Source organism: Rosa rugosa, chromosome 7 (genome assembly GCF_958449725.1).
Source record: "Rosa rugosa chromosome 7, drRosRugo1.1, whole genome shotgun sequence".
NCBI classification, from domain to species: domain Eukaryota; kingdom Viridiplantae; phylum Streptophyta; class Magnoliopsida; order Rosales; family Rosaceae; genus Rosa; species Rosa rugosa.
The window spans coordinates 3531736-3545395 of record NC_084826.1 but is presented as its reverse complement, the minus strand read 5'-3'; the positions used below and the strand labels follow the sequence as shown (position 1 = coordinate 3545395).

The window sequence follows — 13660 nt, the reverse complement described above, 5'->3', positions numbered from 1 at the left end:
TTCGATTATATTTTGTTCAAATACAAAGTAGAAGCAATCAAAATTTGATAAATATATTCAACAATTAGAGCTAAAGAAAGAGCTAGCTAGGGTTTTGTAATTGGAAAGTTTCCCCCTTTTGGTTATATTCTATGATTAGACTCATCGAATTTAGGAATGCTTTTGAGTGCTTTAACCCCAGTGATTCACTTCTTTTGATTGCTTCTTGATTGATTATTTTATCAAAGTGTTGATCGATCCTACTTTGGGGAAAAATTGATGTCAGAACCAGTGAAACCAGGGCATTATAAGGGCGTAAAGAAACTAATGTGATTATATATGTATCAAAACTACATGTACAAGACTAGTTCATGTGATGTTGGGTTGATTTTGAAATGCTAAAAGCCCTTATTTAATCCTTTTCATCTTTTAACCAGGAGGATGAGGATAATGTTGCTGATGAGGACACTATTGCTGATGAGAGCACTGAGGATGAAGTGCTTTCCAATTCTGCTTCATCTAGGTAAAGTCTTATTTTGTTTCATCTTGATTAGAGTCTAATCCCTTGAAGCTCTAGTTCTCCATTTTTACTGTTCTAAGTGGTTTTTTCTTGTCAGTTCGAACGTTGGTGCCAGATCAAACTTGTTAAGGGGCATTTTAGCTTCACTTTTGTTTAGCAACCCTCAGGGTAGCAATGTGCAAGTTAGAAATTCTGTCCGAGGTGTTTCTAGGAGGTATCAACATTCCAGTGTGTCTCCCATTGCATTTAAGAGGCAGGGGCTGCGCGTTGTACAACGTACACTCAGTAGCACTGCTCACATAGCCATTGAACAAACTGTGATAGTCAGTCGTAGTGTTTCTCGTACCCCTGCAGCATTTCCATCAGTTGCGATTATTAAACTGCATTTGCAGTCCATTGCTGGTATTTGGAGAGCAAAATTTGTCATACCTTTTTGGTTGGGCGGTTTACTTGTTCTACATAATATCTGGGATTTCTTAAGTGGTTGCTGGGTCTGGACTCACAGAGAGCTTATAATTGTGGTGGCGAATTTCCTTAGAAACCACCCTCAGTTGGCCAAAAGGATTTGGATTATGGGGTTTCGTCTGTGGACATTTTATGCTACATGTCTAGGCCTTCCAGCAATGATTGTCAACATCCTGCAAGCACTATGGGATTTTGTGCAATATCTTGGATTTCATCATCTACTTGGCCCAGCTAGCACCTGGTTGATAGCTTATAATGCTAGACCAGTTTTTCGTAGGTAGGTTTCAAGTTCTTTGAGAAGCATGTTGTTTGCCATTTCAAACACACTTCTGTTCATGTATGGATTTGTTTTACAGGTCTGTGACTCTAAGGTCTGCAGCACTTGAAGATTCTGTCAACCAAATTGGCTTATTTCAGCTTCTGCCAGCAAGGCCTCCTACAACAATTGTTTTTCGACACAGGTATGTTTACTGTTACATTTTGGTGTCGTTTGGCCCATTAGTTTGATGCGGCTGAAATAGCCTCACAATTTAACATTGCTAAATGCAGTTGTCAGTATAGGATAAGCAGGGATCTTTCAGTCCGGGGATTGTAGGGTACACCAACACAAAAAGGTCAATTAACAAATAAAAGAATAAAATGGGGGTTTTGAAATTTGGTTTCTAATCTACTTAAAATAAAAACAAAACAAATAAAACTATCTATAATGATCGACTTCATCACACTCAAATCAGAATTTTCAAACCATATCAACATGCAATGAATTGTTTCAATCTATACAACCTAAAATCGTGCCAACACTAAATATCATACTTGAATTCGAAGTACAAGTCTGAAGAGATCGAGTACCACTTTAATTCTTCTTTAATCTCCTAAGTTAGGAAAAGTCCATAACTTAAAATATTTCATATAAAACATCACGTTAATACTGAAGAGCATCCGTCAGCATTAAATATGAATCATTAAGTGCAATTAGAATTCTGAATTCAAACATGTATGCATCCATAAGAAGTTACAAACGCACGAAACATGTAGCATATAATCTCGACCATTGTACATACCCTTTACCACTTAAATTTATGCCCTAAAACGATTAGGTGAATTAGAACACAATTTGGCTTTATTAACCTGCAGATTAACATCATTGTTCAACCAAAATCATATGCTTAAAGATATAAAAGGATGGCACAAAATCAGATTGTAAATATATCATAAACAACTCAAGAACATAAAGAAATGAATCTGAAAATTACTAACATAAACTCGTTCTTAACAAAAATCCAACTCCAATAACAAAGTTCATAATCAAAATCTGAAATTCAATACTAAAGAGGACGAAAACAGAAATAAGGGCCATGGATTACACTTTTTGATCTTCAAGGAAGTTTGGAGAACATCAAGAGAATACAGGGCTAGGCCTTCAAGAACACAAACAGCCTTGGAGAAGTCCTAAAGCTCTTCACGGCAAGAGGCTTTTTCTGAATTTTGGAGAGGGTTTTGGAGAGAAGAGAGCTAGGCTAATGAACTGAATTTTGCATGAAGAAGTGATGCTTTTGGAGTAGAGAATGGCTGCTATTTATAGTGGAATTCTCCTCTCTTGTGATGCAATCATGGTCATTCATCTAGAGGTGATTTCTCCTCTAAATTTCCTTGATTTTCTCTTGACAAAGTCATGAAATTTTTGATCTCTTTTCCCTTGATATATTCCCTGAATATCTCTGGAGTTAATTATGCAATGCTCATTCTTTTCCTTGAATAGTGACCAGATACATCCCTTATTTTTCTCATTTGAATTGCACTAATTTATTCTTCCAAGAATTGTGCACACAAAGCCCGCCTTGTGGCGCAAGGTTTCTCACAACGCCCTGGAATCGACTACGAGGAGACATATTCTCCCGTAATGGACGTTATACCGTTCCGCTACCTTGTCAGTTTGGTAGTTTCCGAAAAACTTGACATGCAGCTTATGGATGTGGTTACAACATATCTCTATGGGGATCTAGATTCAGAGATATATATGAAGGTTCCAGATGGACTTCAATTATCCAAATCAAGTGGCTCTAAACCACGGAGCACGTTTTCTATAAGATTGAGACGCTCACTATATGGATTGAAACAATCCGGACGGATGTGGTATAACCGTCTAAGTGACTACTTGATTGGGAAGGAATATGTCAACAATGAAATATGCCCATGCGTGTTTATAAAAAGGACAAGTTCCGGATTTGCAATTGTAGCAGTTTATGTTGATGACATGAACCTAATTGGAACTCTAGATGAGTTAAAGGAAACTGCTAAATACTTGAAATCCGAATTTGAGATGAAAGATCTTGGGAAAACACAGTTTTGTCTCGGACTAGAACTCGAGCACCGTAGTGATGGGATTATGATCCATCAGTCAGCATATACTCAAAAATTACTGAGGCGCTTTAATGAAGATAAAGCAAAGCCTGTGAGTACTCCTATGATCGGCCGTAGTCTTGAGCCAGGAAAAGATCCATTTCGTCCAAGGGATGAGGACGAAGGCTTATTAGAGGATGAAGTGCCCTATATAAGTGCAATAGGCGCATTATTGTACTTAGCTCAATGCACAAGACCGGACATCTCGTTCGCAGTAAACTTGTTAGCTTGACATAGCTCTGCGCCAACACGCCGCCATTGGATTGGTATAAAGACAATCTTTCAATACTTGAGAGGTACGATTGATATGAGCTTGTTCTATCCCTACAGAGAGAAAAGAAATAACGGAAATGTGGGATCGGACCCCACAAGGAAAAATGCTACCTTCCGTGCTCCTCCTCCCCTCCATCAAAATGACAACGATGTCCTGATGGGTTTTGCTGATGCAGGGTATCTCTCTAACCCTCACAAAGGTCGCTCTCAAACGGGTTATGTCTTTACCATGGGAAGCACTGCGATATCTTGGAGGTCTACAAAGCAGGCCCTTGTTGCTACTTCCTCAAATCATGCAGAGATCATTGCTCTACATGAAGCCGTGCGAGAATGCATATGGCTAAGGTCTGTAGTTAGACACATTCGAGGAACTTGTGGTTTGAAGTCTACCACAAATGAACCTACATGCATTTATGAAGATAATGCAGCTTGTATTGAGCAAATGAAGTTAGGTTTCATCAAGGGTGACAACACCAATCATATATCGCCTAAGTTCTTTTATAATCAGCAACAACATGCACTTCTAAATATTGAAGTGAACCAAATCCGATCTGAGGATAATGTAGCGGACTTATTTACTAAGTCGTTACCTAAATCCACATTCGAGAAACATGTGAAGAGCATCGGATTAAGAAAATTATCCGAACTCCCATGATTGTAGCAATTAGGGGGAGACATTGACATCAGGGGGAGGTATGATGTCTACATGTTCGATCTCGAAGAGTGAAGGACGTGTTGTGCTCTTTTTGTCCTTCGATCAGGGTTATTTTTGTCCCACAGGGTTTTTGTTACCTGGCAAGGTTTTTAGTGAGGCAACGATCAAAGCGTCATCACCAAGTTTGAGCGGCACAAGGGGGAGTGTTGAAGGATGTCGACATAATGTGTGCCTCTACAAACTAGGGTTTAGAGTTGTAATAGGAAAGTGTTTTAGGTATTCAATTGTATTCGGATTCTATTACCTCTTGTGTACCTTGTAACTCCCTATATAAAACATGATCAAATTGGATCACAAACAACACAGAGCTAATACTGGAAAAACTTACCATTGATCTTATCTGCAAAACCATGTGTGTGACATGCCTGTTTATGCCGGCAAAGCAACTCAAGAAGGTCCTTGGGATCATAAGCAGAGGCTAATCCATACGCAGTGACAAGCCGCAAAAATCCCAAAACCTCCAATGTACTCTCAGTCCCCACTGTCATCTTAGCCTTCCAATCACCTGCCAACTACATTGCCTCTTCTTTTACCAGAGGACTAATTCGCGGCGACATTCTCTCCAACTCCTCTAACAAAAGAATACAGCTCCTTCTAACAAACCTCAAATCAAAATCAATCTCCATGTTGGTCACACTCGAATTCAAAGAGTACAACCCCGCATTTCATCCAACACCAGTTTTCCTGGGTCTAAAGAAGCTTGAAGAACAGCTGACATTCAGATACGCATTAAGTCAATCCTCTTTAGTTGCTCATTCACGTAAAACTGCAAGCCTGGCCATTGTCATCCGCAGGACTATGTTCCAATTGCATCATTTTCATTTTGGAATCAAATTGTCTCTGCTTCAATTCAAACTGTTTAAACTGCAGTTCAAGTTTCCTCTCTTTCTTCTTAACTAGCTGGGAGATTGTAAAGACTTGTTGCTGCTGGAGTTCAAGCTTTTTGCTTGCTTTTCAAGTCCCTTTGCTTTCATCGCAAGTTGTCGGGCATAAGAATCGATTTTCTGTTGTTTCAATTCAAGTTCCCTCTCTTTGCATTGAAGTTCATGGGATAGGGACTCCAAATACTTGTGGCGTGAATACCAATCCTGTTTCATTAACTTCTTGAGGTCCTGGAGCGAGTTCCAGGTCGAACTGAAGTGGTCCTCATGATTCTTCCTCTGAAGGAGAGAACAAGCCTGGGAATGCAAGCTCTGGCATGCTTTTCTGAGATAACTCTGCTGCAACTCCAGTCCTTCCAATTCCAGAAACACCTTACTTTCCATCATTGTCTGTTACAAATCCAACTCTTAATTGTAGAAAGGATAAACTTTGGCGCTGCGGTTTATAATATTCTCTCAACCCAAACAGAGAAGAAAGGCAATGAAGAAGAGATTCTCATTTCTCAGAGCCTTTTCATACAAACTATCTGAACCTTTTCTTTATGAAAGGAATTTTGTGAAGCTGTTCAAGCGGGTATCAAAATATCAGACTATTCACATTATTCAAATGCTCAGAAAACTGTCGAAAGTCTCAAGTAATAAGAGAAAGTGTGTTAGTGTGTATCATGCAAATAGAAGATGTTCACAAATCACAACTATTTGGGTTCAAAAAAGACTTCTGTATGACTGAGAAAAATAAATATTGTACCAACTAATGTGACTGAAATCAGCAATTCCTTGCACCACTAGATAAGCCCAATTGTAACAGAAAACAAAGAGGTCTAAAACAGCATAGGATCAACCAAATATACAACAAAGCAATGAATTAGAGACTAATCAAACAAAAGAGATCCAGTACGTATGAGAGGTTGCCTTGCAAAGTCATCACCTTAGTCAGCATAAATTTTTAAACCTGGACTCATGTAAAAGCCAAAACCACCCCCAATCACCAGTGAAAATGTTTGTCGAGATTTGATAACATTTCAAGAACTCGATCTATATCAAGCAATTCTAAGTTTCTACAAGAAAGTTGGTCCAAATTATGTTCTACCAGAAACTACTGAGCTAAATTCTACTGACAATGCACTGTGAAAGGGTTTTTAGAATCAGGATATACTGACAATAACAGAATTAGGGTCTACTAGAACTAGATACTAGCTTTATTTTTTCTGCTGGGGTTGAGACTCAGGGGTAGAACTGCTAGAATTAGGTCTCTTTCTTTTTCTCTGCCCTTGTTGTTTGACACTGGAGCCAAGATATGGTGCTGGACTTCTCCATTTCTCCTTCATTCTTTCCAACTGAACTACTTGCATTTGAATGTCAGCAGCTGGGTATTCGCACTCAAGATTGTAATCTTTGATGCATTGCTGCACAGCTTTTAGACCACCTATTTTGTTGTCTACAAACTCAGCCTGTAATCACACGTAAGACTTGACAGCTATATTTACATTGAGGATGGTGTATAAAGAAGAGCTAAGAATCTACTATACCTTTAAATCAAGAGATATCTTTTTTTCACAAAATATTTCACAGAACTTCTTTGCATCTTCCACATACTCTTTCAAGAGTGGTACTGGGGGGAGCTTTTCAGTTAACTTGAAGCTGCAAATAAATCTAACAGCCTCAATCAGTTGATCCCTTTCTATCAGATTCCGAAAAATACCTGCCAAGTGTAAAAAAAAAAACTTATAGGCCTCATCAACCTGATTTAGAGAAATTTGAAACAGAGAAGAATTGCATAGTATCAGCAAGCTAGCAAACCTACAAAAAAAATCAAAAGCATAACAAGAAATAAATAATTGATCGTCAACATGGAACACAGGAGGATAGTTTTCAAGAAACTTGCCTATCATCTTAGCTGCAAAACCATGTGTCTGACATAATTCTAGACCCGTAATTGTCTGAGAAATCACCAGAAGAAGCTTTACAATCTCATCTCCATTCAACATAAAATCCAACTCATACATAGTTATAAACAGAAAATATGCCAAACTCTCCACTGAATTCTCAGTATTGGCTCGCATCTTTATTTTCCACTGGGTTGCTAGATATCTTGCATCTACTTTCAGATGGGATCCAACATGAGGTGAAACAATCATTAGCTCCTTCAATAAGGAAATGTTTCGTGACATTACACTTTCTTCAAAATATCCCTTCCTCAAGTATGGCCTAATAGAATTTCGCATGCTGTTCAACACAACTTTAGCTGGGTCTGGTACTGACCGAAGATAAGCAGCCAAGTCATTCTGTACTGAATGATTACAACTAAAATTCTCATTTAGCAACTCTGGCACATTCCTGTCATCCCTGGTGGTATTTGGTTGAAGATTTGCTGCATTTCTAGTTGATGAAGATTCTGGTTCCTCTTTGTTGGACGTGACTATGCAATTGCAATGATAAACAAAGAAAATGCAAAACACTGGTTAATGAGTGAATGGTTTTAAATTTTTCAAATTGAAAGATATGTATAGCATTGTGCTACTTGGGTGGAATGTCTGACTTATACCCAAAAAAAAAAGTATATAAAAATAATAAAATGGATGTTTAATTTGCATGTTTCACACATCAGATGATATTTATGAGCAAAATGAAGATAGACTACCTATAATACCAGCATAGAAGTATATGTAAAATTTTTAAATATAAGAAAAGTATGATGAAATGGTATCAAAAGATGAACATATGTAGCACATGGCATGATATGACCACTGACACTCAAACAAAAGAGACCTAGAAAAACATCAAGAAATGCTGATAGCCGTGAACAACATTCTCATGGGTAGGAAAAAAACCAAACTTCTTATGACTTGCATTAATCAAGGATTGCGAGGTTGTACCATCTATATTGATGTAGGAATGATCAATTGTAGATGAAGGAGCAGTGGCATTTTTATCAGCAGGGGCAGGTTCCAAATGCTTAGTTTTCGCTTGAGAAGAAAATTGTTTCTGCTTCAATTCAAGCTCTTTGGCCTGCTGTGCAAGCTCCCTTTCTTTCATCTGAAGCTGATGGGATATTGAAGCCAAATCCTTTTTGCACTCTTCTGTGGACTTTAGGAGTGAACCCAAATGCTGTTTGTCTGCTTTTAATGACTTTTCCAGTGAATCAAAATGCTTTTCTTTCAACTGAACCTTATTGAGGCGTTTTTTAACCCTTGTTTCAGTCAGCTTAAGTTCATCAGCTTTCAAAGCAACTTCTCTCTCTTTTGATTCAAGGTCTTTGGCCTGTTGTTTCAGTCCCCTCTCTTTCCTTTCAACTTCATTGAAGTATTCTTTGATCATGTTATAAGCAAGAAGAAGTTGTTCCACATTTGGCTTGAGCAGTCCTTCAATTTGCCTCTCTTTTAAATCAACCTTACCAGACCAATCCTCCATAGAAGTCTTCACTTTGATATCCATTTCCCTAATACTTTTCTCAACCCTAATCAAATTATTCCTTCCCTCTTCGATACGGTTTTGCATCAAAGCACACTCCTTATCCTTTTTCCTAAGCAACTCCTCAACCTCCAAAACCCGCTTCTCTTTACTATCAAGCTCTTGGCTTTTTTCTTCAACCAATAAACTAATGGATTGCAACTCGGTTTTCACTTGTTCAACCTGTAACTGCTTCTCTGTTATTGCCTCCTCCATTGCATCATATTCCTCTCCCTTATATTCAATCAGCTTATCAAGACGTTCCAACTCGGACTCTCTATCTTCCAATCGCTTTTCTTTGTTACTAATTTCCTCCTCGCGGATCTGAAGCTCTTGGAGTCTGGTCTGTAACTCATTCAAGTTTGTGTCAAACTGCTCCTCGAGGTACTTCCACGCTTTTCTCATAGAGTCCATTGAGCATGCTCTTCGAAACCCCAACTGTACAGACGTCAAATGGAGCCTTAACATAAACCATTTCTTTGATTACATTAGCACAGCAAAAATGCAGATTTTCTTTATCAATACTGAGCATGAGTACATATTACATTTAATTTGCAAACCTCATATCAATAACAACAACTATAAAGTAAAACATCATTTCAACAAATTTTTTAACAAACCAAGAAATCTAGCTCTTTTTCTTCTTAATTACCAAGAAGTCTAGCTTCCCATTTCACAGAAGCCGGAAAGTCCTAGGCTAGGAGAACTACCATTTATTAGAAGTAGTAGCTCAAAACTTAAAGAGAATAAGGAGGCTTCATACATACCTTTGGGTGTGGACTGTCTCTGTCTCTTCTTCTTCTTCTTCCTCCTCAACCTGATTTCAAGGTTCTCTCCACTGAAGCTCTATGTGCAACAGAAGCTTTGTTACAGCAGGTATTCGCCTTATGGTAAAAGTTGATCAAGACCGCAGGTTTAAAACTATGTATTGAAAGGACGGAGGTGAACCAAGTTTACAGTCCTTCCCCAAGATGCTATATCTCTCCACTCTACACTTAAACACTCGGCCTCTACACCATTAACTCTCTTTTTTTTTCCCCTTCATGTCTTTTAGTTTTCCCATGAGATTAATGCCTAATGGAGAACCATCCATGTGCAATGTAGTAGTCCAATGTCGATAAAATTAAATGATTCTGATTCATGAGTGAAGATTAACCAAAGGGGGTTGGCACATGAAAGGGTACTTGAAGTTGTTTAAGGAGGAGTTGATCAACCTTTTTTATCATCGTGAGGAGAGAGTGACGAATAATTGGAGTATACCTTAGCCATCGAGGTTTGGAAATTGGAATGTTAATTGAACTACATGTATACAAGTGATGATATCGGAATATCCAGTGTGACCTAGGAAAGTCCTGAGAGAAGTTCAAAAGATGGAAACATCAACGGAACATCCAAGTTTAAGCTGTTGGAATTCCAAAACATGTATGTTACGTACACTTTCTTAAACTCCGATCCTACATTTGTCGATTGAACAATCAACTGTCCGCAAAAATCAGTGCCGGTGCATCTGGTCTGAGCTCGGGCTCCACTGAAGCTCAGTCCAATTAACGAATTGTTTCAGCAGGTATCAGCCTATCAATCTCTATGCAAAACCTTACCAAACATAGATAAGCAAAGTACCCTCACGTAAAAAGAAATAGCCTTCTTGAAGAAGCTATAGATGTTTGAATTCCTCTCTTTAGGGATGAGAATATTACGATGAACTAGCCTCAACTAGAGACATGTTCCTTGGTCTTTTTGATCTTTATCACTGCCTATGCAAAAGCAGTGAATTGATTCACAAATGAGACAATCATCTTAGGCCCCCCAAGATATATATTTGTTTTCAAGTTTTTGACATCAAGCACTCCTCCATCTATGTCAAGGGTTTTCTACTTCCTCGAAGCAAACGACTCTCAGAAGCTGTGCCATCAATACAGTTGGATCTTCGGAATTAGGATATACATTTTATTCAAAACAGTAATATAATCTGCACAATTTGGTCATTTGCCTAATGGAAAAGCTTGACCAAGAGCAATAGATCCAGACATAACATGAGTTTTGAGCGTGTACCAGTGAGAGGCTGCGTTTAAACCTGCAATTGTCTAACAGCTATAAATCCATCCATATTAACAGTGACACTACGGTTTTCAAGACAACCCAACTGGTCCTCTATCCATGTCATGGGTCTAGCAGCTGAAATGACTCACGGATTACATTTTTTTCTGCAACGGCGATATGTGCGAAATCTTCGTTTCCTCCAGAATTCCTTCCCTTGTTTATCATCAAAGGATGGAAGACATAGCACCACCTCCCTTCTCTCCTTTAGTTTTCCGAGCCCTTTAGTTTTCATCATAATGTCAAGAGATGCCACCGAATGCAGATTCTCCTTTAGTTTTTCAAGCTCCAAAATGTCATTGATAATGTCTGCTAGTGAATACTCAGACTGTAGGTTGTATTCTTCAACACATTGAACCACAGCTCTTAGATTAGTTATTCGGTCATCTACAGCTTTTCCCTGGTAGCAAAACTATAGATGAGTACTTGCACTGAGGATGGTCCTAGATTTATCAATTTAAGAAGCAGTTAATGAAATATTAAAAGAAGAGCTACAGTTACCTTTTTATCAAGTGATTTCTTTTGACTGAAAGTTTCACTCCACCACTTCTCTGCATCCTCCACAGACTCGTTTAAGAGTGGTACAGGGGGGAACTTGTCAGTTAACTTGAAGGTGCATATAAATCTAACAGCCTCTATCAGTTGCTTTCTTTCAATGAGAATTCGAATAACATCTGTTATGTGTAAAACAAGGTCGTAGGATCATCAAACTGCCAGACAGAAGTCTCGAAGGCAAAATTCCGTAGTATCATTCATTCATTCGCGAAACTTAGAAGTTACTATTACGAAATGCATCAAGAAACAGAAGCATGCTTAAAATGGAAAAGAAGAAACTGTAACAGTATCATAATTATGCAAGGGCAAGACACATGTATGAGAGACATATTAACTGAGCTTCTGAATACAGTTATATACAACCTGTTAACTGAGCTTCTGAACAGAGTTATTCCATGCATCACAATATATAACAAATCCAAACAAAATCAGTATGTAAACAATGTATATCCAACTCCATTGTACATTACCTAACACCATATCTTAAGCTTAGATCTATCAATCATTTCCAAACCATTTGTTAATATTCAACTCATAAATTCCTAGAGGGAGTACAAAAACACTCAATTTTTCAAAACACATAAAAGCTAATCTTGACTTGTAAAGTTAATCTAAGGCTCATCAATCATTCCCTAGCCATTTGCTAATATTCCTCATGACTTCCTGGAAAGCCAAAGAGAACTCTCACCCTAGCACACGAAACACAAGATTATCATCTAGGAAAATCAATTTAACAACAACTATAGCTCCAAATATTTCTACATTGCAAACAGAAATCATCAGTACTCAATGCGAAACACAAACAGCACACAACCAGAACCCAAATTCTCGAAACAATTACCGTGGATCTTATCTCCAGAATCAAGTCCCTGACATAACTCCATAATCTCTCCACGCTGACAAATCACCCCAATAAGCTTGACAACCTTCTCTGCATCCAAACCACCTCCCATTTCGCAACCCACCAACTCGCCTCTTTTCAACTTCAATCCTCCACCACCATCACTCAGCTCCAATCCAATTTCTCTAGCCTTCTCTTCAAACTGCCTCAGCTTCACCCTCAGCCCCCCGCCCACCGACCCCAAATGCTCTTCCAACACCTCCTGTAGTGCCCTGGAATGCTTCCTCTGCTCCTCCAACGACTCATGTAGCTCATCCAAAGACCTCTCCCTCTCTTCCACCGATTTTTCAAGCTGACCCAAATGCTCTAATCTTTCCAATTCCTTCAACTCATGTGTTTCCGCATTCCTCTCTCTCATCTCCAGACACTTCCACCGCTCCCGGATCGCTTCCTCTTCCGACTTCACCCTCAGCTCTCTGGCCTGCAATTGCAGCTCCCTCTGATCCAGACCTTGCATTCTGCTCCGCTGCTGGTTCCGGGTCGACTCATACCGGGCCTGGAGCTCCGTCAGCTGCCGGGTCAGGTCAACCACGCTGTCCTGTAACTCCGCGGCTATCTTGTCCATTATCTTCTCTGAAAACCAAAACCCAGTACGGCGTTTAGTGAGAATTGAAGAAAGGTGAAGGCTTTAGGGACTGAAGCAGCTCCATATCAGGTTCTGGGTTTATTAGAGAGGAGAGGAGTTGGAAAGGTTGTATCTTTGAAACTGAATTGGGGTTTGGTGATTGGGATATGATGATGAAATAGCCATGGGAGGTTGTTCTGAAGCGTGCAGGGGACGATTCACATGGGACTTGAATATTGATTTCTGATTTTTTTTTCCAGCGGGTTATGAGATTCAAATCCTACAGAGATACCCGTAGCTGTAAAAGAGTGAAAACTGAAACCCCATTTTTGTTTAATCGGATACCAGAAATCTCCACCTAGTCTACGAGTGGGAGAGTGGGTGGTTATAACGTGGAGCACATTTTAAAAATTATGCACATTTTATGAATAGTGAGATTATGATATTGAGAAATTTTAAGAAATAAGAGTCCTTGACAAAATTTGATACTTTAAAAATGTTATGAGGAAGTCGTGGCATGCTGAAATATGTCAAATCTTGTCAACGCTGTTTTATCTTAAAATTATTTGTGGCTGATCTCGGCATTGGTAAAAACAATTTAGGAATTTCTCAAAGTGACGGACCTCAAAACCGAGTTGGACCAAATAAGAGTTTAGGATTCAACATGGCTAACCCTCGACGACAATAGTTGTTGAAAAAGGAGTAATGGATGGTTCGGTCGTGTGGTCCGGGTATTTAGTAACATGTTGAATGACATATCATCCGAAGTGGATGACTCAATTCTATGTCAAAACGAAGCAGACGCTACTAAATTTGACGGAAATGGTCGTCGAAAAATGAGTCATGGGGAGGCTAGATT

At 38.9% G+C, this 13660-nt stretch overlaps 2 protein-coding genes across 2 annotated transcripts; both read right to left on the bottom strand.

Annotated features, from left to right (window-relative positions):
* Positions 1-5248: 5248 nt before the first annotated feature.
* LOC133720992 (uncharacterized) lies at positions 5249-9114 on the bottom strand. Its single transcript, XM_062147489.1, has 5 exons — positions 8110-9114; positions 7119-7652; positions 6763-6935; positions 6580-6684; positions 5249-5623 (listed from the first exon to the last, which is right to left on the bottom strand). The coding sequence occupies exons 1-5, from the start codon at positions 9095-9097 to the stop codon at positions 5249-5251; spliced, it is 2175 nt and encodes a 724-aa protein (XP_062003473.1). The 5' UTR covers positions 9098-9114.
* A 1493-nt stretch (positions 9115-10607) lies between these two features.
* Positions 10608-13162, bottom strand: LOC133723488 (FRIGIDA-like protein 2). Its single transcript, XM_062150336.1, has 3 exons — positions 12177-13162; positions 11282-11454; positions 10608-11180 (listed from the first exon to the last, which is right to left on the bottom strand). Exons 1-3 carry the CDS (start codon positions 12799-12801, stop codon positions 10869-10871), a joined length of 1110 nt encoding a protein of 369 aa, XP_062006320.1. The 5' UTR covers positions 12802-13162; the 3' UTR covers positions 10608-10868.
* Positions 13163-13660: the final 498 nt, after the last annotated feature.

What these genes read in the sequence shown, in the direction of transcription:
- LOC133720992 (XM_062147489.1), bottom strand. Translation starts at nt 9,097, where the DNA reads ATGGACTCTATGAGAAAAGCGTGGAAGTACCTCGAGGAGCAGTTTGAC. An exon ending in TTTTGCAGCTAAGATGATAG is followed by an intron (nt 6,936 to 7,118) that starts GCAAGTTTCTTG and finishes TACACTTGGCAG; the next exon opens with GTATTTTTCGGAATCTGATA. An exon ending in CTGCTGACATTCAAATGCAA is followed by an intron (nt 5,624 to 6,579) that starts GTAGTTCAGTTG and finishes GATTTGTAACAG; the next exon opens with ACAATGATGGAAAGTAAGGT.
- LOC133723488 (XM_062150336.1), bottom strand. Translation starts at nt 12,801, where the DNA reads ATGGACAAGATAGCCGCGGAGTTACAGGACAGCGTGGTTGACCTGACC. An exon ending in TTCTGGAGATAAGATCCACG is followed by an intron (nt 11,455 to 12,176) that starts GTAATTGTTTCG and finishes TACACATAACAG; the next exon opens with ATGTTATTCGAATTCTCATT. An exon ending in AGAAATCACTTGATAAAAAG is followed by an intron (nt 11,181 to 11,281) that starts GTAACTGTAGCT and finishes TTTTGCTACCAG; the next exon opens with GGAAAAGCTGTAGATGACCG.